This window comes from Chiloscyllium punctatum, chromosome 37 (assembly GCF_047496795.1).
Source record: "Chiloscyllium punctatum isolate Juve2018m chromosome 37, sChiPun1.3, whole genome shotgun sequence".
Taxonomy (NCBI): Eukaryota; Metazoa; Chordata; class Chondrichthyes; order Orectolobiformes; family Hemiscylliidae; genus Chiloscyllium; species Chiloscyllium punctatum.
Genome location: NC_092775.1, coordinates 58,440,335 through 58,467,004, shown reverse-complemented (window position 1 = coordinate 58,467,004; position 26,670 = coordinate 58,440,335). Strand labels below are relative to the sequence as shown.

The 26,670-nt window shown below is 44.2% G+C and overlaps 1 protein-coding gene and 1 long non-coding RNA gene across 3 annotated transcripts in view; one reads left to right on the top strand and one right to left on the bottom strand.

Moving 5' to 3' along the window:
• The window catches only part of LOC140463137 (protein TMEPAI-like), a 97,913-nt gene extending 80,368 nt beyond the window's left edge, over window positions 1-17,545 (bottom strand). Inside the window, exon 1 of one of the 2 annotated variants that reach the window (XM_072556886.1) lies at window positions 17,086-17,545. In XM_072556886.1, the coding sequence (XP_072412987.1) occupies window positions 17,086-17,188 (103 nt within the window). In that variant the 5' untranslated portion in view covers window positions 17,189-17,545. The remainder of the gene's footprint in view (window positions 1-17,085) is intronic. The other variant, XM_072556885.1, reaches the window with a different exon arrangement.
• A 1,649-nt stretch (window positions 17,546-19,194) lies between these two features.
• LOC140463235 (uncharacterized) lies at window positions 19,195-21,284 on the top strand. Its single transcript, XR_011954642.1, has 2 exons — window positions 19,195-19,301; window positions 19,518-21,284. It is a non-coding gene; the product is annotated as an uncharacterized lncRNA (long non-coding RNA).
• The last annotated feature ends 5,386 nt before the right edge of the window (window positions 21,285-26,670 follow it).

Here is a 26,670-nt window from a genome sequence, read left to right as displayed (position 1 = left end):
AACAGAGTTCAGAAGTGAATCTTCCCATCATTTCCTCGAAACTTCGAAGGTGGGATATGGGACACGACAAAAATGGAGGTTTAAGGGTTGCTGCTCTCTGGAATTGTGTATCCATCATAAACAGGAATTAACAGTCCAATCCCGTTTGGAAATCTTTACCTGGCACCTTTCTGAGCCGAGCCACAGGAATCCAATCAGAGTTGGACTTCCCTCACCCACGCCACCCCCTCCCTTCTCCTTCCTAGCTCAGGACAATTACAGAGGATGAACTCATGTCCCAGACCCCACAAGCATCCTGGGATTTTTCGGGGCAAGAACTTCTTCGACAGCAACTGAAACAGGAGTAGTTTTGACTATGTAAATAAGAAGGCAGTGTCAGTAACCAGGAGACATCGATGTAAACCAAGTCAGCAAAAGATCCAGAATAGGAGACCTTTTCGAAAAAAAAGTGAGCTGTAAAAATCTAGAGCCACCTGAAAGAGTTTGAGGCATGATCAACAGCAGATTGAATTTATACTGGGGAAAGAAGTGTGAAAGGCAGTATGGAAATAGCAAGGGGGTGGAATTGGAAGTAATTCAATAGTTCATTCAAAAGAGCTAGCACAGGCATGATTGGCCTTGTGTTCTTGCTCTGTGTTGACATATTCTATGATTTATGAGTCTCAAGCAGGGCAGCACATTTATCTGCTGGGTCTCAGCTGGAGCTCATATTGGTCTCAGCATTCCTTAAAGATTACAGATCACTTCCAGAAAAAGATTATTTTTTGGAAACCATATGCAACTTTCTTTTGTTGAAAACACCCCGGTTTTCATTGAAAAATGCAAAAGAAAGGGGAAGTTGTCAAAAAATAAAGATATAATTATCACCTCAAGTGAAAGAAGGTTATTGTACTGCAGGATGCCAATCTGTCCCAGTTCCCAATGGCACTTCAGAAGTCTTGTCATGCTGCTTTGATAAAGGTTGTTGACTGTATGATAATTGGACCATTAACTCACTGGAACATTTTGTACAGGGAAAAGGTCAGACTTCAGCCAATTTGGCCCATGATGTAACCTTTTTTTCTGTTCACTTGACCCAATTTCTCCAAAGCAGCCAGTGTCAACAGCACATAAGCAAAAAAAAACTTGGAAATCAAGAACACCCCAGTGCCTCATTATTTTAAATGCTAAAACAATTTGGTGCCCGTGTTCCAGAAGGAAAAAAGGACATTCCTACTTGGGAACAGGAGGCCATTCAGCCCCTTAAGTCTATCCACTCATTCAGTTAGATTATGGTTGCTCTGTATCTTAGTGCTGTTCACCCTCAAATTCCTAATACCGCAACCCCTAAAGGATGGCGTTTTATATTTTCTGGTTGATTATTTTTGAAGTGACTTCCAGATTCACAGTCCTTGATGTGAAGACAAGCTTCCCAACATCAAGCCCAGAACAAACCTGCTATAATTAAAAGTTATGCCCCCTTATTTGCTGCTCCACCAAAGGAACAAGTCTCTCTTCTATCTAATCTATCAAGTTCTCTAATCGTCTTAATCTTCTCAATTAGATTACCCTTAATCTTCTGCACTCACAGGAATACACACTCTGGTCGACGCAACATAATTATCATGGTTTCTCTTGCATGTCAAGAGATCTTGCGAGTTAAAGACACATATGCATGTTCCTTTTAAAGCACACAAGAAAAACAAGGCCATTCAGCCTGCCAGGCACAGCATCCAACTCTAGTTTCAATAGATCCACTTTTTCCCCTCTGAGCCAACTAGTGCTGATATTTATCATTTATTCCTCCACTCATTTATATTTTCCACCCCCCCCCCCCAATACTTTAATACAATCCTCACGAACCACAGATGAACCCTTCACCAGAGTCACAAAGCACAACTCAAATAACCTACAGAGCTCTGGTAGTGCTCTGGTAAAATTGAGAGTGTGTTGCTGGAAAAGCACAGCAGGTCAGGTAGCATCCGAGGAGCAGAATAATCGACGTTTTGGGCCAGAGCCCTTCATCAGGAACTGCACTGCTGGTGCAGGGGCTCCTGATGAAGGGCTCTGGCCCAAAACGTCGATTCTCCTGCTCCTCGGATGCTGCCTGACCTGCTGCACTTTTCCAGTAACTCTCGACTCTGATCTCCAGTACCTGCAGACCTCACTTTCTCCGTGCTGTGGTAGTACTCCTATCGTTGAGCCAAGAGGCCCAGGTTCAAGTCTAATCTGTTCTAGAGGTACGCTATAACATCTTGGGCTGCACGGTGGCTCAGTGGTTAGCACTGCCGCCTTTCAGCACCAGGGACCTGGGTTCAATTCCAGCCTCTGACAACCGTGTGGAGGTTTGTACGGGTTTCCTCTGGGTGCTCCAGTTTAATCTCAGACCGAAGATGTACAGGTTAGGTAAAGTGTTCATAGTGCCAACGGACTTGCAGGCTCGGTGGGTTAGCCATGGGAAATGTAAGGTTGTAACCCACAGGGATAGGGTAGGCTGCTCTTTGAAGGTCAGTGCGGATTTGATGGGTTGAATGGCCTGCTTCCACACTGTAGGGATTCTCTGATTCCATGAACTATGTAGACTGACTGGAATTAAAGTGATATTTCCAATGCACTGTTAATCTATAATATCTCGATGTTTAACTCTTTACGATGCTGGCTTTATATCCCTGCATCTCAATAGCTTTTTATGTAATACTGCCCATTGTATCTGTAGTACATTATACCAGCAACCCATTTGGTTTTAGTTGGGATGGTGTGAATAAAGCTGCTACAATATCAGCAGTGCATGTCTTTTTTTTTGGATACAGAAAAAGATGCCAATAAAAATGGGATGGCAATACCTTTTACATCACTAACTTCAACTGTCAGCCTACTGCTAGCCAAACTCAGCCAAGAGAGTAGCTGGTCCCATTATCTCTTAATTCAGTTACAAAGAACCAACCAAGACAATTACATAGTGCTTCCAGGCAATTAAATATTCTGCAGCTTTTGTTTGACAGGACTTGAAGACGAGGGTCAAATTGCTAGATAATAGGGTGAAATGCGAATGTTATATTAAGTGTCTTCAATGGTCTTGGGCTACAACCTCCTCTCAAGGCTCCACAACCTTTCAGGAACCCTGGTTTCGCTAATGCTGGTCCTCTATTCCACCTTCAGCTGTCTTAGGCCGTAAACGCTTTGAATTCTCTGGCTAAAAAGGGAGAGAGATGGGTGTTCAGGAGATGGTTTAAAACCTAAATCTTCTATTGCACACTCCTTTCAATCTTAAAGCTTCTGGTTTTATCTGTTAGAGTACATTACAAAAGATGTAACAGCAGTAGACTTGGAAGACACAGTGACAAGACTGGATTTACAAAGGGGAAGGCATGCCTGTTGGAACGTTTTGACAATGTAACTAAGAGAGTGGGTATGGCGAAGCCAGTGGATGTGATTTATTTTGGATTTTCGGAAGGCTTTCAATAAAGGCCCCGCATAAGAGATTTGTAAGTTACACTGAAATGTTGAAAGGTCACTTACTAAACTAGACTTAGAACTGGGTGGCAGACAGGAAACAAAGAGTAGGAATAAAATGTGGCCTTTTTCTGAGTGGATTACCACAGGGATCACCGCTTGGATCCCAGCTATTTACAATATATATTAATGATTTAGAGACTTTCATATTTCTAAGTTTACAGATGAGACAAAGCTGGATGGGAGGATGGGCTGGGAGGAAGATATAGAGAAGTTCCATGTGACTTGGACAAGTTGAGTAAGTGGGCAAATGCATGGGCGATGCAGTGCAATGTGGATAAATGTAAAGTATCCACTTTGGTAGATAAAACAGGCAGGAAGATTATCTGAATGGCGATAGATTGGGAAAGGGGCAGGTGCAACAATGCCTAAGTGTCCTTGTATACCAGGCACTGCATGTAAGCAGGTGGTGAAGGCAGCAAATGGTAGCCTGGCTTTCATGGTGAGGGGATTCAAGCACAGGAGCAGGGATGTCTGGCTGAAACTGTACAGGACATTGGTAAGATCACAGCTGGAGTTGTGTGTGCAATATTGGTCTCCTTACCCGAGGAATGATGTTCTGGCTGTGCAGGGAGTGCAAAGAAGGTTTACCAGAATAATTCCTGGGACAGCAAGAGTGACGTATAAAGGGAAACTGGATCGGACAGGACTAAATTCACAGGAGTTTAGATGAATGGGGCAGGTGGGGATGATCTCACAGAATTCGAGACGTTTCTAACAGGGTTAACGCACGAAAGAAATTCTTGATGACCGGGGAGTCCAGAACAAAGGGTCACAGTCTAAGAATGGCAGGGAAGCATTTTTAGGAGGAGGAATTCTGCCACCTGGAGAATGATGGAATTTTCTGACACAGAAAATTTGCTAAGGACAAAACGTAACATCTTTCTTTAGATGTACAGCACGGAAACAGACCCTTCAGTCCAATCCGTCCACGCCGACCAGATATCCCAACCCAATCTAGTCCCACCTGCCAGCACCCGGCCCATATCCCTCCAAACCCTTCCCATTCATATACCCATCCAGATGCTTTTTAAATGTTGTAATTGTACCAACCTCCACCACATCCTCTGGCAGCTCATTCCATACACCCACCACCCTCTGTGTGAAAAAGTTGCCCCATGGCTCCCTTTTAAATTTTTCCCCTCTCACCCTAAACCTACATCCTCTACTTCTGGACTCCCCCACCCCAGGGAAAAGACCTCGTCTATTTACCCTATCCACGCCCCTCATGATTTTATAAGAAATTGAAGGATATGGGGAGAAAGTGGGAACGGTGACTGAGTTGGATGAGTTGAATGGTAGAATGGGCTCGAAGGGCTGAATAGCCTACTACTGCCCCTAGTTTCCATACTGCTACAACTTGTGTCAATTTTTGTCCAATTACTGTGAAGAGCTTTCTAATATTTTACGTGACTTAAAGGCACCAAACACATGAAGGTTGTTGTTGGGCAAGGAGGGCTAAAAACAAAATGTCAGTCAGCTAGGGTTCCCTCTACAGGTTAGTATCCAGTGACTCAGCCACAATAAATAAGCTAACGCAACATTTATATAGTGCTTACCATACAATTAAACATTTGTGGCTCTCATTGAATAGGTGGTGGTGAGGAGTGAAATTGCCAAGCAATGATACACTTTTAGCCTCATGACTTTGAGATCACATACAGCAACCAGATATCCTTGAACAGCACAGTACAGTATTACCACATTCTGCCACCCCCAAGGGTACTCTCAACAGCTGAGCTCTGTGCAAACCTAGAAGAACCTGCACTGATGAGATACCAGTTACCAAACTCCCTTCATCCACAGAGAGGCAGTCGAATGTCTGCCTTTACATTTCATCTCCAGATGCTAGGTGTAGGAGGGTGCAGTGTAACACCCATTCCTCTCAACTCTTAAAGGCACTGGCGGAGGGAAGGAAGTAACAGCCAATCCACCCACTCTCCAACAACAGGTCTGACGTTTTACACAAAGCTTAATCATAAACTCATGTGAACTGCTTCATCCTGCCAAAAGCAGTTTGGGAAGAATGGAAACCAGAGTTACTTTTTTCACAACTCTGAAACAATTCCAAAGGGTCATAACTTCCTGAGGAACAAGGCTAGCATTGCCTGCTAGTTTCAGCAAGGGTGAATATGGGATATTTGGGGGGTGGGAAGTTGGGGGGGGATCTGTAGCTGCAATGTATACTAGGAATTTGATTGCTGTTTATCTCGCAACTTTGCTGTATACAGACCACCAGGAACACCCTGGGCACCTTTCAGTGTGGAATAACAGGGTCTGCGGGACAAATGAAGCATAGCGCCTATTTTAAGGGCTGTTCCATAAATGGTCCCTGGGCTCTCTGGACTGGTTGCAGAGAATCAAAACAGCTGCAAGAACATTTTAGGATTGTTCATCCATCAAAAGAGCACTTAAAAACTGCCAAACACTGGCAGCAGTCACCAGAAGCATCCTATTGGAAGTCATGCAGTTTAAACAAACACACAGTCTCCCATCCACTCCCATATGCATTTAAAAAAACGTCTGAACCAAATCTGACCGGGTTTGGAGCTATTTCAATATAGTTTGGGAATTTATTCAATTAATGCAGGAGCCAGCAAATGGTAAGTACATAGACCTGCTTTTATGTAGCATCTTTAAGAAAATGTAAATCTTATTCCTCTCGGACAAGTAACAAGTAAACGCACCAGATACTTTCTGAAAACTCCCCAGAAATAAGCATTTGGTCTTGTCTTCCTTTCATGCTCACTGAAGGGCGTTTGCTTTTCTACCTTGTGTTAGTCTGTGATCATCTCAAAATTTGTACAAAAGCCCAGTTCTAGTGTTAACAGGCTAGTCAACCACGAAGGACGTCACACCTGAGAGCAAATTTGACCACAGACATGTATTTCTGGAAAAGGTCGGGTCAGGAATTCCAAATGCGCTCCTCCCTCCTGTCCAGTTAGTTCAAGACTATGGCAGCCAACTATAACATCTCTTACTGCTGGCTCGGGAACAAACCAGAAATGTTCTGCTCTGTATGACACCATACCACACCAGTCCACTTCCTTTGATTGCTTAATCTCTACAACAGAAAGAGCCAACCTCGATTTAAATAAACGGGCTTCATGTTCAAAAACACATTGCCACCAAGTGAAACTGCTTTGAAGTGCAGTTGCCCTTGCAATAGGAGAGACATGGCAGCTAATTTGTGCACAGCAAGATCCCACAAACCAGCAGTTGGACTCTACCATAAAATCTAGGAGTATGGACTGCTGCCAGGGTGCTGCCTTTTAGATTTAACGGAGACCGGAAGTGTGACCTGCGTCCCAGGAGGGCACGAAAAATTGCAGAGTACTAATTTAAGTACAACAGGGGAACGTGTCTTAGGCAATAATTATTCTTGCAGGATCACTGAAACAGTTTACTTACCACTTGTTGGACCCTGCAGATGTAAATGATCAACTTTATTTCTCTGCATTACAATAGTTTGCACACTATAGAAAGTCATTAGCTACCAAACATTCTGGGACGTGCTGAGGTGATGATTGGCACTATATTAACGCAAGTTTTGTTTTAAAAAACCTTGTCTGCCCATATTGGGTGGGTGAGAGCATGTTGCCAGTGTATGAATCTTGGTTTGATCATGCTGGATACTATTAGAAAGGTAAACTCAAAATCCAGTCAGTCAATCTTTATCAAGGGTAGTTATCCAAAGAATTAATAGATCTCCCATTGACAGGGAAAACAAATTCATCAAACAAAAAAAATTAAAAATGAGACAGAATATGTGCCTGAATTTGCAAACTCATACTCTCCATTTCTCAATTTCCCCAGAGGAAACAATTTGTCAGTATTGAGCCAACCAGAGGAGTTGGGTCTCTCATTTGACTGGTTGTTTCGAATGTGGCTCAGAACACAGGCAGCAGTGTGGGTTCAATCCCTGGACTGACCTCGGTGCTTCATACAGCAATTACCATTTACCTTTCCCAATGCTTGTGGAGTGGTTACCTTCAAGCTGTACATAATCTATTCCCTCTCTCTCCGTCTCTCTCTACTAATGAGAGCAATGCCTTTGGTCCTTTGGACCACCATCCTGTTCGGACTGTGGCTCCTTACATCTAGCCAACCAAATCCTATTAGCATTGTAAGCACCACAATCCGATCACTCCACACACTTCTACTCTCAAGGGAATGCAAATCGCATTTCAGCGACTGGCCTTCAAAAAACTTAACCCTATAGGCTCTGGTATCATACCGTTCGAGAGCTCCACCTTAAATATTCTGGAGGTGTCCACACCACTCCTCATAATGCAAATAAGTGGCGATCAGCCCAACGGACATTGAGTCTGATTACCTCCTCCCAAAGCATAAAGGATCAAGAGGTGGAAACAATTCCATTTATTGTGGATGGAATTTTCTCCAGCCTATCCACATCACTGTGTCATGTTGGTTTGGTTTGCCAAAACAGCCAATGTGGAGCACAGTATTTATGCTGGTAGGGGAGATTTGGACAGAGAGACCAAGTCTTCTGCTGGACCATTCTGAGGTGGTGTCAATGACAGCACTTTCTCAAACAACACAATGCAAGTTTAGAACTCATTGTCCCGAGTCACCGTAGTTGATCTGAAAATGGAAATTAAAAAAAAGTGTTTCTTTCATGGGCAAGGGTACAGAAAGTGATAAAAATAAGTTGCCAAATAGAGTCTAAGACACAGATCAGCAGTCATGGAAGGGAATGGCAGAATTGGCTTGAGAGGTTGAAAATGAGAAAGTCTTGGGAGGAGGCCAAAGTAAGAGACAAAAACAAGACCTAGAGATAGAGACAGACTACACAGTAGAGTGTCAGTATATGGGCAAGGGAAAGGATGGGGGAGGGAGATGAGAAAAAAGATTGATTAAAGCGAGAACAACTGAATATGACTCTATGAATACTTCTCACTTCAGCTGCGCTTTTCTAATGTTCATGAACAGTAGAGATTATTTGCTGAAATTGCCAATCCCTACTTCATTCTTTCAACATTACAATTTGCACTGTTTTAAACTTCCAGATGAGACAGTATAAGACAGCTGGCCAATCTCACTCAGACAGACTATACAGCTTGCTTAAAGCCCAGACTGTGTGCATCTCACACACACACACACACACACACACCGCACAGACTGAGTTAGTGCGAGAACGAGGGCGAGTGCACGGGAAACTGCCATACAAAAGTGATCAGCTGATGCATGAAGGATCTGCACAAGGAAGAAACCAGCTGTCTCCTCACATTGTGCTGCCACTTCCAGACAGCGTAATTATGGCACAACAGCCCATCTAGCACAGACAGAATCATTCCTGATAACAGCTCCAGGGTATGTGGGCAGAGAAGATAGACGGGGAAAACGTTTTTTCAAAAAAAAAAATCACACTTAACACAAAGACAAAACTACCATGTATTTGGTACCTTTAAAATTTAATAACATATTGTAAGGAGGTCATCTTTTCTTTTCTCATCTGAGAACGGGTCACTAGCCTATTGCTAATCGCTGTGGCCACTCCATGTCCAACTGGGTTGACCAGAAAACTTTGCTGCCCTTACCATCTGCAAGACATGCTGGAAGGAATTACACACTCATTAGCCACATTACAGGTGCACTGTTCTTGACCATCAAGCCCTGGACTGGGTCTTGAACAAGAACTTCTGGCTCAGAGGCAGGGGCACTGCCCACTGTGCCACAGGACAAAAGAGACCTACAGGAATGTGACCAGCACCAGGCCACAAAGGAGGCACAGCAGAAGGTTGTTTAAAGTAGGTTTTAAGGCGCATGCTGAAGGAGAAAGAAGAGCTACAAAAGCTGGAGTGATTTAGAAAGGCAATTCCAAGTCTTAGGATCCCAATGGCTACCTGTGGTACAGTGATGGAAGTGGGGTATACCCAAGAGGACGGAACTGAAGACTACAGTGTAGAGATCTTGGACTGGCCTATAGGGCAGAAGGAAATTCTCAGAACAGGGAGGGGCATTGTTACAGTACAAAATACCTCAGGAAGTTTTCTGGAGGGCAATTTGAAAGGAGGTAAAGAGAGAGGGTAGCCATGACAAACAAACAGGAGGAAATGCCCACACATCCGCATGGTTTCACCCATGATCTGCAGTCACAGTTCTGTACCCATCACTAACATCACATGGCTCAAGTTGCACTGTCCTGGGTACGGCACTCAAAACCTCCAGTAAATTGCTGTCGCATTTCTTCCCATAGCCCGGTGGGCACAGAACAAAAACATTGACACCATCCCTCACCCACCATCTCGACACCCAGCTGATAATACTGCAATGTGTGTAATCCAATTAAGTTCGCTGACCAGAGTGATACTGTTTTCATCCGATGCACCAATTTTAGTTATAGATATATTCCAATCAATCCATTCACAGGCTCTGAGACACCTTTTGAGTAACTGAGACTTGAACCCTGGCCACCTGGCTCAGAAGTAGGAACACTGCCACTATGTCCAAAGACCACCCCAGATACTTTTTAATCAATCTGTTCAGAGGTGTTACTGCAGATGTTTGGAACAGGTCAGACACAAACTTCTAGTAAATGTAGCTCGGATGTATATATTTACTTAAACATCAGCCACCATTCAATAACCAAGGATGGAAAAGTTACTCAATGTATTAAAACATCCGTACACACTGCCTTCCATCGCACTGTCATACAGAGGTTTGGCATCCACATGCACACAGTGTGAATGACTTCTGAGATCGCATGTCTAAAAACAGTACCCATTCCTCATCTTTTAATCGACTCAACCAGAAATCCAATTAGCCACAGATTCACAGTTTGCCTCAGTAAGTCTAATGTATTGGGTGCTGCTGCTGTAAAAACAAGTTAAAGCACTGGCCACTGAACACAAAGTTGGCGGTTGCCTATTAACCATACGGGTTTTATCAGAAAGCAGCACAAACCTGTATAGCTGTAAACAGCACCAGGCGTGATATAGACAATGTCAGACACAGCAAATCAATGTAATCCCTCTTTCAACCTCTACACTATGGCCGCTCAGGCAATGAAGTGCTGTGTGGTCCAGACAGGTCAACTTCGTTAAAGAGCCCAAGCAGCACATGATCCCTCCAGACTCGTCAGCTTTCTTTAAACAAAACTTCAGCCTTCAGTTAAGGCAAAAGGAATTAAAAAGTTGCAAGTGTCATCAGCCAAACCACCAAAATACAATGATTTTCAGCGAGGCGGGATGGGAAGAAAAGAGGTGAAAGGAGGATGAAGGGAGGGGATGCATGAAGGAACGAGGAAAGTGGGGAGGAGGGGGCATGGGGGAGTGAAGAGAAAACGAGAGAGAGAGAGAGAGAGAGAGAGAGAGAGAGAGAGAGAGAGAGAGAGAGAGAGAGAGAGAGAGAGAGAGAGAGAGAGAGAGAGAGAGAGAGAGAAGTGGAAGAGGTGCATGGTCTATCAGACAGATCAAAGAATGAACATTTGAAAGTCAAGGTGCTGTTGGACCAGCAACCAACGCAGGTCAGGGAGCACAGGGGTGAAAAGGTGAATTGCACTTGACACAAATCAGCATTTACACAGACTGATTGAAAGCACTTCAGTTTACATCAGAGAACGTCAGTATTTCATCCCAATGTTACACAGGTACTTTTCCCAAACACAAGCAATATTGGAAAATGCTGAATCCAAAAAGTGTACTCCTGGCAGCTTCTTGTTGCCTGAGAAGATGCTGTCCAGACAGCTCAAGTCCCCAGCTTTCCTTAAATTGCTCTAACAAAGGCCTAAAGTTTGCCATTTAATAGTACTTGTGTAGATTCACCATCCCACTATTAGTCACTTAGGATAGCCAGCACACACAGGTTTTTTATTTAGGTAAACTCAATACTTAGTGGGTCAGTCTACATAGAACAAGAGGATAATAGAAAGTCGTGTAAAAGAAATTTTTCCATAATTATGACACTGTGTGGGTGGATTTTCTCTGCATTCAGCTACTGTATACAGTTGGTTCTTATATAAGATGGTAGTTCCACGCCCATGCGATCCTGCTCTGTAAGAAAATCATCTAACAGCAGCACCATTTAAACTAATGAGGCTGGAATTGTGTTATAACCAATACACGTAACAAAAGTTCACATTCCGCAAATAATGGTCTAAATTCTTCAATCATATTAAAGCCCATTCATGTTGAAGGAACATACATTATAGCAAAACTGACCACAATATCTAACCTATAACATCATCTTCCCTGCAGATACAATGCACCTAGCATAACTTGTAGTTAAATAAGCAACCATCATACCCACAGTACTTCGTAGGTGGTAAGATGCTTTTGAAGCATAGTAAGAGACAAATGAGACAGTTGGTGGAAAGCAAGGTCCAAATAAATAAATAAATAAAATTTCCAGATCATCTCATGCAAAGGTATTGATTAAGCGCTAAATGCCAGCAAAGACACTGGATGAACCAATGCATGCGCGCATCGTGTGAGAGAAGACTGCACCTTTAACTTCCAGTGGTGCTTGGGCACATAATCGATACTGATATTTCAGTGCAACACTGAGGGAGCACTGTACTGTCAGAGGTGCCATCTTTCAGATGTGAAGTTAAACCCTGACCTTATCTGCTTGCTACAACAGATTGCAGGGGCCATTCAAAAGAATGACAATGTATTCGCCTGCTGCCCTCGTGAAGAAACTCCTTAAAGGCCATTCAGCTCATTGTTGTTTGTGGGATCCTGCTGTGTGAAAAATGGCTGCCACATTAATCCAAATAACAGTTATCAGTATTTTTATACTTTTTTTCTCTCTACTTCAATACAAGGGTCAGTGTGACACAGACTGTCATTTGGAGAAGCTTAATCTTTGATGTAAAGGTACTTCAATGTCATTGCTCTCCCTGTGCATGATGTGTACATTGGCACAATGGAAGTCCAAGAGATGCGCACAGCAGTCATAGTGTTTGAACAGTGTAGGTGATTGGCAAAGAATGCCAGCTCTCCAAACACTGGTGGGAATCAGAATGAGTTCTTCTGGTCACACCTTGCAGGGGACTCAAATTGACCCTCTACCTCCACAGTTCCCTCTGCTCATGCCACCCAACCCATCTCCTCTACCTCATCCTTCAATCTGTTCCAGTCACCCCATTGTCTCCCCTACTCCCATCTTCACCCCCCTCCTGCCGCCTCCTCCCATATTTCCCCATCCGTTCCAACTTCACTCATCTCGCTCTTGACCCCAGCACCCCCTGCCAACCTTATTCACTCAAAGTTGTCAACATGAATGCACAAGAAGAAACTGGTAAAAAAGGTTCAAAACCAGAGAGAACAACTTGAAGATAATAGGGAAACATGCAAGAGGAAAGATATTATTTATTTTCAAATTATGCAGCAAATAACAATCAGGAATGCACTGCTGGAAAGCCTGGTGGATGCAGATCCAATAGTCATTTCCAAAAAGGGAATCTGCTGTATTTTTTGACAACTAAAAATGTACTATGCGTTTAGCGGAGGGGAGCAGGAATAATTGGATAGCTGAGTCAAACAGCCGGCTTTCTTGGTACTATACAAATTCAATTAATGCACCAGATACTAAAATAAGTCTCTCAGTCAAGCTGCCAAAACAGACATTGCAACACTAATTCTTAACCAGACAGCAGGTAACTTGAGCCAGCAACCTTAACCATTACCCCATTGAATAAGTTGAGATAAAGCTCACCAAACTAAATAAATTCCTAAGATCAGCATTAAAAAGTGTTAACTTTTTTTTTAAAAAGCCAGAAAATCGGTGGCATAATGCTCACAGCTCTGGTCTACTAATTCAGAGGCCTATGCTAACAGGGACGGTGGAATTTAAGTTTAGTTAACAAATGTGGAAGTGAAAGTCAGCTTCCACATGACTGACATTACTGTCAGTTGTGGTAAAAATCCCTATTGTCAGGTTCACTAATATCCTGTAGGGAAGGAGATCTGCCATTCTTATCTGATCTGTTTCACAGGAGACTCCAGACCCACAGTTAAATAGATGACTGTTATGTGCCCTCTGAAGCGGCTTACCTAACCAGTTCAAGGGCAATTAGAGACAGACAATAAATGGCTGTGCCAGTAGTGCCCACAGCTGATGAAATAATAAACAAAATGAGTGGAGATTCAATTGATTCCCAAATCGGCAGACACACGTGGAGATGGCATGATGGTAGAGTAAATGATGTTGCTTACAAAACAGCAATCCTGCTCCTACTGGTCACCTTGTTAAGAGAAGCATGTGTGGATTCCAAGTTCAGACAGGGTTAATCTTCAGTGCTGTAGGTGCTGCAGTCAAACTAACTAACTACGAGAACAATCACTGTCCATCACCAGAAATGCTGAACAACCAAGGGGGCGAGGTACTGTCATCCCACTGCCTACTGTACACTAACAAAAGAAATCACTCAGAGGCTGAAGGGGGTAGAAAAACTGGAGAAACAGAAACCAGCGCTGCTTTCATTTCCAAACAGAAACTTGACCCAATGGGTCGCATCACAGGACTCTGGTTCCACACCACTGGTCTCTGCCAAATTCTGGTTTGGATTAGCTTTGCTGCTGGGAACATGACAGCCTGCTACTGACTGGCAGAGGGGGAGCTGTCTGCCAAATCTCTTCAGTCGCTGAGGGTACAGAATGCTGATCCAAGCCACATGAACAGGCACCCCCCCCCTCCCTTTACAGCAGGCATTCATTGCCACATTACCACTTCGGACAGTAATGAACTGCCCTGATACGTCTTTGCTTCCACGGTTCACTGCAGAGTTTAATTCTAACGGAGTCAGATGAAACAGGAGTGCTAGTCAACTTAAACAGCTCTCACTCATCTCAATGATGCCCTTAAAATAGAGCACGACAGAAGGGCAATCAAGGCTTTTACCAGCAGATTTGGTCCAGGTGGATTTGTTATGATCTTAAAATAAATTTGATGGTTTTGCAAGTCATATGATTTATTTTTCATAATTGCTTGTCCAGACAACAGTCTTTGCAAAAGCAACTGATTACTGTTTCGCTGATTAATGATACAAGCATTAGGAACAAAATCAAAATGTAAAAATGCAAAACAGAATAAACATAATAGGAAAGAAAGCATGATCCTATCTCAAAGGCAAGATACCCAAAACCTGAGAAGACTGCTCAATCCTAAAGGAATGCTTTAATAAGACGGATATTATTTGTTACACATACGCACCTGGATGTGCTTTCAAAGGATCATAGATTGACCAGATTTGGAAAAGTCACCAGAATCTGAAAAAGTTTTCAGGATTCACACTGCCATAGTTAGTCAGAATGTTGATTAGAATTGAAGGTGTATTTGACCACAGAACAATGTGAAAGCGAATGTAATATTTCCACCCCAAGGTTAAATTACAAAATTACAGACACCAATAGACAGATCCTGGCGAGAGTCAGGGGAGTCACACGTACCCAGTTTGCAACACAGATGTCAAATTTGATAAAACAGACAAAACCTGTTAGACTGACACAGCAGGTGAGAGTAGTCCTGCACCCAAATATTAACACCACTTCATAAAATCAGCAAATAGGGCTGTCTGAAGAGCACTCATCAGTTCATCTGCTACAACCTGGGCTTTGCATTTTTCCTAAATATAGAGCACAAAGATGTATGGTAATTGATCATAACTAATGGACAATTGAAATGAAAAAGTAGTAAAATCCACAGACACAGGGCCACATGGCACACTGGGTAACAGATGCTTGAAAATGATCAACAATAATTTAAAAAGCTTATGTTAGCCCATGTCAAAAACGGTATCTGAAAGGCATATTTTTAAATGGGGAGAAAAATGCACATGATATCTTAATCCGCAACTCTGAGGAACATCTGAAGTCTGACAGGTGGATCCCGATTTGAAAAGTTGTGGCAGATGGGAAAAATGATGTGCATGAGCCCGGATCCATACATTGTGACAGTAACTGTTCAAGAGAACTGGGTATTGCCGACCCTGTAGAAAAGCTATTTCGAGCAAGGTCCTTAAACTAGACTCTGCTGTGCCCCAACACCCGGCAACCTTGTACTGTGCCCCTGACATCACACAAAAGGTGAACTGCAATTGTTTAAAACCACCGCAGCTAATCCACACAGACTAGCAGTAATTAGTTGAATGACTGGGACCTAAAAAAAATTTAGGACCCACCTCGCAAGGTTAGGTGCATCATCATTCCCAAGAAACAGTACTCCATAGCATCAGATGGGGGGGTGAGGAATGTACACACTCAGTAAGCTCCACTCCAATCCAAATAAGCAAAAAAAATGTAAAAGTTACAGTCAGAAATCTTAAGTGAACCTTCCGATTTTAGATCACTAGCTTTCAATAACTAATATGCTGATGCTGAAGAAAAACATTAAAAGCATCCCAAAGAAAACAGACCGACATCTGAAGTCTCAAGTTGAGTGACCTTAATTATTCCAAGATTGAAACAGTTTCTAGGAAGGACAACTGCCTGTTCTAACCAAAGTAAAATCCACTAGTACCTTGATCAGAGTGCAACTCAATTTTACCCAAGTTATTAAAAATAACAAAAAGTATATTTCAGAGGGCTTGGGGGCCTCCCAGGTTACCCTTCAGTGAGGCCAGCTCTTAGACGAAAGACTCCTTTCAAACGTTAAAAAGGCAGAGAGGAAGGGCTGAGCTGTTTTGTTTAAATTAGATCCCCTTTGCTCTCTCTTTCTTCATTGAATTGTAAGAAATTGTACAGCTTGTTGACAGAATGCTTGAAAAACACTGCATGAAAGGATATCTAATGATACAGTAGGTCTGACTCTAATCAAGTGTAGAAAACACTGAAAAACCAAATATTCTCACAAATCAAATGACGGACGGAGGAAGAAACGAAACGAGCGGGGAATGGGGTGGGGGGAGACTGGGCGAGATTCATGCGAAACTGAGCGACAATCTTGACTATGAGTCAGTCCAGGGCTAAGCTGCTGATTGACTCAGACGATTCTACACGAAACAAAACTCCAAATGTTTGTTTTTGAAAAGAAATAAACCGAAAGAGGGTTAAAGCTTTTCTGGAAAAGAAACGGACTCTCTTTTCGGTGTGGGGGTGGGGGGGGGAAAGAGGAAGAAATGAGACTTTTTTTTAAAAAAAAAGGAAGTCAGGGTCTTGGCTGTTCTTTTTTCTGTGGCCTCGAACTTGGCCAAGAGGCGGGGGTGGCGACAACAGAAGACAGATTCCAAAATCCGTCCCCATCGAAACAAAAAAAAAGTGAGGGAAACAGCAGAGACGCACAAATAAAGTCAAACAACTAGAAGCAGAAAAGACAACTTAATTTTTTCCCCTTTTTTTTAAAAAAAAGGACACGCACACACAGCACAAACTCTGACAGGAACGAAAACTCCAGGCAGTCTGAGAGCTCAAGGGACGCCGTCTTAATTAACAACACAGCCAGACAGACATTCCCCCCCCCCCCCCATCAACCCCATCTCTTAAAGAGGGGGGGGGGGGGGAGAGAAGAGAGAGAGAGAATCACTTTAGTGCAAAAGCTAACATCCACCAGCTTTATTTTTAAAACCACCAGCAACATTACGAACATCGAAGGGAACAATATTTTAATGAAAAGAATGTTTCGACTACTTACTGATCTCCATACTGTGGAACAAAGAGCGTTTGCAGTTGCATGTGCAGGAGACATTGGGCTGATTCGTTGCGGCTGTGCTGTTCAGACCCATCAAGTTGTACATTTAATATTTGAAGAGGGGAGGGGAAATAAGTTAGAAAAAAAAATTGGGAAAGGGGCTCAATAAATGCAGCCAGGCGCCCCCCGGGGTTGGGAGAGGAGCCTTCGCTGACTTGAGTGTTGTTGGCTGGCCCCTGGGTGAGGGCAGGGAACTGGGGTATGTGTCTCTCAGTTGTGAGAAACCATAATCAAGGGAGTGAGGGGATTGCTAGTCCGGCCGATCCCCGTGGTTCTGTCTGTCTGTCTATCTATCTCTCACACACACTGCTCTGCCGGCTCCGGGATCACCAAGTGCTACTTTGTGTCTGCTTCACACTCGATACACTCACACAATCAAGTAGCGCAGCCCCCTCACGCCGCAACCAAACCTCCGTCACTGTCAATCATCCAGCCCTAGCCGCGCCCCCAGACGCCTGATCGACCGGCCTCCCCACCAATCGCCTCCAGGCATTTGCAGGCCGCGCCCCCACTGGCCCCCGCTCGACCAATGGGTACTTCTGGCAGCCTGGTGTGGGGCGGGACGCCTGGTGTGCGGGTACTCCTCCATGACGTCACCGAAGCAGACGGGAGGCCCGCTCCACCCTCGCCGGACCGCCTTCTGTGATTGACGGGGGGGACACCAGCCAATCGGCACATCGCCGCGCCGCCCTGAGGGCACCTCCCTCTGCCATTGGAGGCGCCCTGGAGGAATCGAACCAATTGCGTGTCCGCTCGTAGGCGGGGCTAATGACAATGACATCAGCTGCAGGGCGATTGGCGGGGCTGTAAGGCGCACACAATCCATTATTGACGTAAACACTGTCCAGTAGAAACACAGTGTGGGTTAACCCACATTGCCATTGGCTAGTAGGGTAGGAATGGGCGGGCACAGCGTGGAACGCGCACGTGGGTCAGGCAAGTCTCTGTTTGTATGAAGTGATGATGTGGAAGAGCCGGTGTGGGAATGGCATGGACAAAGTTAAAAATCACACAGCACCAGGTTAAAAGTCCAACAGGTTTATCTGGAAGCACTAGCTTTCATAGCGTTGCTCCTTCATGAAAACTATCTGAATAAAGAGCAGCGCTCCGAAAGTTAGTGCTTCCAAATGAGCCTGTTGGACTATGACCTGGCGGTGTGTGATTTTCGGTGTGAGAGCAGGAAATGGGAGGAGGAAGGAAAGGAGACCTTGCAAAGTTCACCCAAAGTCTCTGAAATGTATTTCACGCTCAGAAAAATGGGTCACAAACACTGCACGGCATTCTACACCCCTTTGACTAATCAATCAAGGAAAGGAAGCAGCGATAAAAGCAGCTGAAAATAAATCAATGCGAAGTCAAGATACTGTGGATGTGGAATACCTGACATCATAAGATTGCACAAAATACTGGAAATACTCAGCAGGTCCGGCAGCCTCTGAGCAGGGATTCAGCTCTGTTCTGTCCGTCGATGCTCCCGCTTAATTTTCTCAGCGTTTTCTGTTCTGTATTTCACATAAAATTAACCAGGCTCAATACAATGTTGAAGATGCAGTCATTTCACAAGGAATCGAAGTCTTGCTAAAGCCTGAACTGTTTGCCGATGCAAACGGACGTCACAACAATTGCCACCTTTGTGCTCTGGTGAAACGAACCATTTGTTTTTAATAAAAAGGAAAAAGCACTTAAGTTTCTAAAGTTGTCAAGAGGGAGTGAGATTTTCAAACAGCTTAAACTTGTCAATAGAGGGGCTAACACTGCTGAGAATTCAATACCGATTTGCAAGGCTGGGGGTGGGGAGGGGAATCAAGGCAAAGGGAAACAGGATGCAGTAACCTTGATTACATTTCTTTCCCCTTGCCCTTGGTATACACACATCCCTCATTCCTCGCGAGGAATCCAAACAAAAAAAAGGGAGACTGCAATTGGGGGAAGGGGTGTCTGTGTATTCAGACAGACTTTACAAGGCAATCTGCTCTTGTAAAGCCTAACCTCACTTTGACCCGAACTGATACAACCCTCTCCCCTCCCCTCCCCTCCCCGGCCCCGTCTGAAATCGCCCACTTCTTTCAGCCTGATCCCACCTAAATGCGATGCTGCTGAGGTGGAATATACGAATGTTTTCGCGGCAAGTGTGAAGATTAATGCAAGAGGCGAAAACGGTATGCAAATAGCAAAGCACCGCGAAGTTTCCAACCTGCACCCCCCCTCCCACACACACAGACATCAAGAGTCTTATTATCCTCAAGCTGCATGCAAATCCCATTATGTAAACGCGATTTTTCGGGCGTTAGATCCTCTCAGAGCTCCGAGGGAAAGCGTGGTGCGAGTGATCTGGAATTGCTGCTAAATGGGTTTACCCTCCCCTCTCTTTGTAGGAGATTTTCCCCAGGCGGGGAGGCTGTGGGAGGAAGGAGAGAGATGAGTTGCAGCGTTTTTTGCTCTGTTCTTTGTGCCTGGCTGGTCACGGTTTGTCCAGGAGAAGGGCTGTCCGCCAACCAGCTGAAGGAAGCCTGTGGCTTTTCTCAGCGATTGTTGTCTGCATTTGCACTTGGACTTAATGCCGTGTGTGTGTGTGTCTGCAACTGGGAGTGGATTAGTAAACAGCACACAAAACAGACAGACGCCAATTCTCCCTTTCTACGAACCCACATCTCCTAAAAATGAACCGAAAAGCAACGTGGGTTCAGCCAGTTCCTTCGGCACCTGATCTGTGCCAGACAGACACATTCTCAGGTTTTTGGTGCAAGCGTCCATGTATTTTTATGATTCGCCTCTACCAACACCTCTTCACAGTCCAGACTCGAGAGTTCCCTGGAAATACACAATGAGAAAACTAACTAGTCTTTTCCGTAAGATGTGCAAAGGCGGCGGGGGTGGTTGAACTTTCCCGTTACACAACGAGTGGTAAATGACCTGGATTCCTCGCCGAGGAGAGTGGTGGAAGCAGAGAAGATTGATTTCTGGAGGAAATCGAAATTGGGCAACTTGAAGGAGGTTACAGGGATAGGACGGGGAAATTAGCATGGGCTGAATGGTTCTGTTCTGTGCGGCGACGATTGTACTATACAACGGGAGACTATTCGTTTTTACCGCCATCTTCATGCCCATTATTAAAACCTGAATTCACTGACACCGTCAAATGTTTGCTTCCACTTGTTCACTTCTGACAGGCTTGTTTGGTTACTCTCTTGTCCTTAGAATCATTACATTGAGACTGTAGTCAATGGTAGAAACACACCACCTCATCTGTCACCCAGTTGTATTTCCAATGGTTTTACAATATCTACTTATTGAAACACTCACCTGAGGGAACAGTTCTTGTCACCATTTTGAAAACCTCTATTAATTTACCTCTATATCTTCTCTCTTCCAAAGCATTCTAAATTTGTTGAGCTCTCCCATCATCGTGTTCCTCATCCCTTCATCTTTCAGCTTGTTTGTGCTTATAAAAACCATTCCACTGGAGAAGAGTTTCTTTCTAAATTGGTCCTCTCAAAAGTGTATCACTTCACACTTCTCCACATTGAGGACCATCGGCCATATCTCAGTCCACCGCATAGAATCATTGAATAGATACTGCACATGCCATTCAGCTCAATGAATTCTTGTCAGCTCTCTGCAGGAGCAATTTAGTACTCCTGGGACATTAGTGTTGCTGGCTGGTCCAGCATTTATTGCCCACCCCTATTTGCCCTTGAGAAGGTGTTGGTGAGCTGCCTTCTTGAACCACTACAGTCCATGTGTTGTAGGTAGAGTCAAAAGGTGTGGCACTGGAAGAACACAACTGATCAGGCAGCATCCAAGGAGCAGGAGAGTCGACGTTTCAGGCATAGACCCTTCATCAGGGATTCCTTCTAGGTGGAAATGGTTGTGGGTTTGGAAGGTGCTGTCTAAGGATTTTCAGAAGTGCATCTCGTAGATAGTACAATGCCACCACTGAGCATTGGTGGTGGAGACAGTGGACTTTTGTGGATGTGGTGCAAATAAATTAGGCTGCTTTGTCCTGGATGGTGTGAAGCTCCTCAAATGTTGTTAGATCTGCACTCATCCAGGCAAATGGGAGGTATTCCATCACACTCCTGACTGATGGAGGAGCATCGCTCCAAAGGCTATTAATTCCAAATAAACCTGTTGGACTACGACCTGGTGTTGTGCGATTTTTAACTTTGTACACCTCAGTTCAACACCGGCACCTCCACATCGTGACTCCTGACTCCCGACTTGAAGATGATGGACAGGCTTTAGGGCGCCAGGAGGTGAGCTAATCCTACCTTTCCTGGTTTCATTTCTGATGCTTGTCCAATTCCATTTGAAAGCCATAACTGACAAGTTTCCTCTGTATGTTCAGACAGTATATTCTAGAATGGAATCACTTGCAGTCCGAAATGTCACCTTTCATTCTTTTGCCATTCATGTTATTCAGTTGGCCTCCACCAATGGGAGTAGTTTCTCTCTATTTAATATGTCTTGATGTCTCTTGATTTTGAACACGTCTGTCAAATGTCCTTTTAATCTTATTTTCTCTCAGGGGTACGACCCAAATTTCTACTAATCTGTCTATGTAACTGAACACCTATGATCCTGGAACCATTCTCATAGTTTGAGCCCTTGATAAAATCTTTACATCTTTCCTGAAGTCTGGTGCCCAATACTTCAGGCAGACACATTACTAGAGTTGAGCCAGTGTTTTATAAATGCACATCATATCTTCTCTTCTTTTGTACCACCATCTGAAACCCTATAAATATCCTTGTCTCTGTCTGTGCCTTAGCCAAGTTTCATATCATTTGCAATCTTTATAAAGCTGCTGCCTACACCCTGAGTCTGCAGCATCTAAGAACTGGCTCAGTAGCAGCAGCATGTACCATCTACATTGCAGGTGTTCCTCTATGCTCCTTAGACAGCATGCTCCAAACCTATAACCACTAGCATCTAGAAGGACAAAGGCAGCAGTGTCTATAGGGGCACCGTCACCTGCAGATTTCCCTCCAAGCTACTGGTCATCCTGACATGGAAATTTATCGCCGATCCTTCATTGTCACTAGGTCAAAATCCCGGAACTTCCTCCCTGTCAGCACTATTAGATTAGATTACTTACAGTGTGGAAACAGGCCTTTCAGCCCAACAAGTCCACACCGACCCATTGAAGGTCAACCCACTCAGACCCATTCCCTTACATTTACCCCTTCACCTAAAGCTATGGGCAATTTAGCATGGCCAATTCACCTGACCTGCACATCTTTGAACTGTGGGAGGAAACCGGAGCAAACCCACGCAGACATGGGGAGAATGTGCAAACTCCACACAGTCAGTTACCTGAGGCGGGAATTGAACCCAGGTCTCTTGCACTATGAGGCAGTAGTGCTAACCACTGAGCCACCACAAATCTATTTACAGCACATGGAAGACAGCTCACCACCTTCTCAAGGACAACCAGACCCAGACCCAGGCCCAGCCACATCCCATGACTGAATAAGAAAAAGTAATACTTTAATGCAGACACTGGGGAACACTGCGGAAATCCAGTTTGCAATCTGAGAAACATTCTGTTATTGAGCTAGTTATGAGTCCATTCTACCACTTACACCTTAATTCAAAGGACACCCATCATTTTAAATAAATCTCCTAAATGTTACTTAAATTCATAATCCAAGATGTGGGCAGATGGTCTGAGTTAACCTGAAGGAGAGCCACATTTAGATAGGATAAAGAATCTTCCAATCAATGTTAAATGTCTGAGCGTGGTCTTTGAAAAAAGACCCCCAATCTGATTTCATCCTTTAGTGAACACACTGGTCATTTATGTATGAGTAGCTCACCCCTTGCAAAGCACAGTTCATTTTCCCAACATACCAGTCTCTCTCGTAGACACTTGGAAGCAGATTTTGGTTAACAATGAGCCATCTGCAAGGAAAGTTTAATTATGAGTAGACAGTAAGCTTACAAGTGGTTCTTGGATACTTTGCTCAAATCATCATCCTCATAGCAGTATAAAACAAAGAACTGCAGATGCTGGAAATTTAAAACCAAAACAGAAAACACTAGCGAATACAGGAGGTCTGTCAGTGTCTGTGGAGAGACAGCAGAGTTAAGGTTTCGGTTCCAGCGGCACTTCTTCAGAAGAGACGGTCATTGGACTCGAAATGTTACCATCAGACCACAAGACATAGGAGCAGAAATTAGACCATTCAGCCCATTGAGTCTTCTCCATCGTTCAATCATGGCTGATAAGTTTCTCAACCCCCATTCTCCCACTTTCTCCCCGTAACCCTTGGCCCCCTTGATACTCAAGAATCTATCTATCTCAGTCTTAGATATACTCAATGACCTGGCCTCCACAGCCTTCTGTGGTAGTGAATTCCATAGATTCACCTCTCTCTGGCTGAAGAAGTTTCTCTTTATCTCTGTTCTAAAGAGTCTTCCCTTTACTCTAAGGCTATGCCTTCAGATCCTAGTCTCTCCTACTAATGGAAACATCTTCCCAAAATTTATGCTGTCCACGCCATTCAGTATTCTGTAAGTTTCAATTAGATCCCCCCCCCTCATCCTTCTTAACTCCATCGAGTATAAACCCAGAGTCCTCAAACATTCCTCATAAATGAAGCTTTTCATACCTGGGTCCATTCTCATAAACCTCCTCTGAGCATGCTCCAGGGCCTGTACATCCTTCCAGAGATATGGGGCCCAAATCTGCTCACAGACTGGAACCTGATGGAGCCTCAGAAGTACATCCTTGCTTTTATATTCAAGAATTCTCAAAATAAACACCATCGTTGCATTTGCCTTCCTAACTACTAACTCAACCTGCAAGTTTACCTTGAGAGAACCCTGGATTAGAACTCTCAAGTCTCTTTCAAACTTCTGAATTTTCTTCCCATTTGGAAAATACTTCATGCCTCCATTCTTCCTATCAAAATGTGTGACTTCACACTTTGCCATGTTGTACTCCATCTGCCACTTCTTTGCCCACTCTTCTGACCTATCCAAATCTTTCTGCAGCCTCCCTGCCCCCTCAATGCTACCTGTCCCTCTACGTATCTTTGTATCGCCTGGAAACTTAGCCAGAATGCCCTCAATTTCTTCACCGAGATTGTTAATGTATAAAGTGAAAAGTTGTGGCCCCAACACTGAGCCTTGCAGAACACCACTTGTCATCAGCTGGCATCCTGAAATGTTAACTCTGCTTTCTCTCCAGAGATGCTGCCAGACCTGTTGAGTTTCTTCATCACCTTCTGTTTTGGTTTTCAATCCTCACAGGTATGGCTAGGCATTGAGTGAGTGCTGCCGTATATGAGATTTCAGTCTCATGCTAACTCTCCAGTGCAGATATTTTTAGGACTATCAGAAATGCTGCCCAATTATTTTAATTTACAACCCAGTGGTGCTGACTCCAAATGGAGAAACCCAACTGAGATTAAATAACACAGTATGGGCCTATCATGAGATTTGAGGAATGCCTGTGCTGTGTTTCCAACTAAAACATCCCAAGCTGTATGACCATTATCAAATTAAATATGACACCAAGCCACAGAAAAAAGTGTTAAGACAGATGATGAAAAACGTGGCCCATGAAGTAAAGTCAGGAACGTGGGATGGAGAGGTGAAGTGATTTAGGGAAGAAATTTCAGAGATTAGAATCTGGATAGTTAAAGACACTGCCATCGATGGCAGAGAGATTAAGACCAGGGATGTTCAGTGAAGGAGCACTGCTATGTCAGAGGGTTGTAGGCCTTTAGCAGATTACAGTGATGAGGGAAGGGCCAGGCTTTTGAAAAGAAGGATAGGAATCTTAACTTTCCCTCCAACGCTGCCTCTCTCTCCATGCAAGGACAGGAGATTCAACACTGTTAGTATAACTCCTCCCTTCTTACTGTTCAAGAGCTCTAATGTTCATAGAATCCCTACATTGTGAAAGCAGGCCATTTGGCCCATGGAGTCCACACTGATTCTTCAAAGAGCATCCCAGCTGACCCACCCCCATCCCAGTAGCCCCACATTTACCATGGCTAGACCTGCTAGCCTGCACACCCCTGCACACTATGAGGCAATTTTACCATGGCCAATCCACCCAACCTGCACATCTTTGGAAACCGAGCACCCAAATGAAACCCATGCAGACACGGGGAAAATGAGCAAACTTCACACAGGCAGTCACCCGAGGGTGGAATCAAACCCTAGGTCCCTGGCGCTGTAAGGGCAGCAGTGCTAACCACTGAGGCACCATACCATCCATCACTTTCAAGTAAAGCTGCAGTTTACTTGCACATTTAGTATACTGCATCTGCTGCTTGCAACATGCTCTCCTGTAGACTGGGAAGAGGAAGCACAATCTGAGTGATTGCTTTGTAGGACATCTCCATTCAGTCATAAACATGACCCCAAATTTCCTGTTGCTTTACTCTCCATCTTTGCTCCCAGTCTCACCTCTCTATCTTCAGCCGAATACAGTGTTCCAGTGAGGCTCAAAGCCAGCTTGGTGAACTGCATCTTACAATTTGACACTATAGTCATCCAGAGTCTGAGTTCAACAATTTTTGATCATAGCCTCAATCTCCCTTTGTTTTGTCCATTTATTCTTTGTTCACTTGATTGTGCTTCTCTTCGTTTTTGATTTGTTCACTCTGCATCCAGACTGCCACTAAACTGCCATTCACATCTTATTTGGACATACTGATTGTTTCTTCATGGTACCCAATGCTACTCTCCTCAGGTTTTTGAATCGTGAAACGTTTAGTCATTTAATCTCTCTTGCCCTGCACCTTACCGCAAACATCCCCTTTTGTTCTTCCAGCCCCTTTCCCCTCACTTTGTGCTTCCTCAAATCTGATCGCATTTCTAAGTTAGCCCAGTTTTATTCGAATGTCACAACCTGAAACATTAACTATCTCCCGCTCCCTACAGATGCTGACTGACCTGCTGGGTATTTGTTTTTATTTTGGATGACAGTTTTAAAACTGAGGCATTGTTTAACTGGAGGTGAGAGCTGAAAATGTGTTGCTGGAAAAGCACAGCAGGTCAGGCAGCATCCAAGGAGCAGGAGAATCGACGTTTCGGGCGTGAGCCCTTCTTCAGGGCTCCCTCCTTCGACTGACTGAACTGGTCCTCACTCTGAAAAAACCCATACACTTAACTGGAGGTGAGCACAGGTGTGAAAAGGGAACAGTGGTCTGTGTGGGTCTGGACACAGGCTGTATGGTCTTCAATGTCAACACGTTTACAAAACATAACCATGGGGGCTGGCCAGTAGAGTCTTGCAGTTGTCATGGCGAGAGGTAACAAAGGAGGGTTTCAGCAGTGGGAAAGCTGAGGCAGTGGCAGAGTCAGGTGATGTTTCGAAGATGGAGAGAGACTGACAGAGTGGGGCTGCAGACATGTGGCTGAAAGTTCATTTCAGGTCAAACATAGCACTGAGCTTGTGAAGAGCCTCGGACAATTATCAGGGAGCAAGACGCAGTGATGAGAGAGGTTTACCATGTTGCCAGGACTGGAGATTTTGAGTTATAAGGAGAGATTGGGTCGGCTGGGATT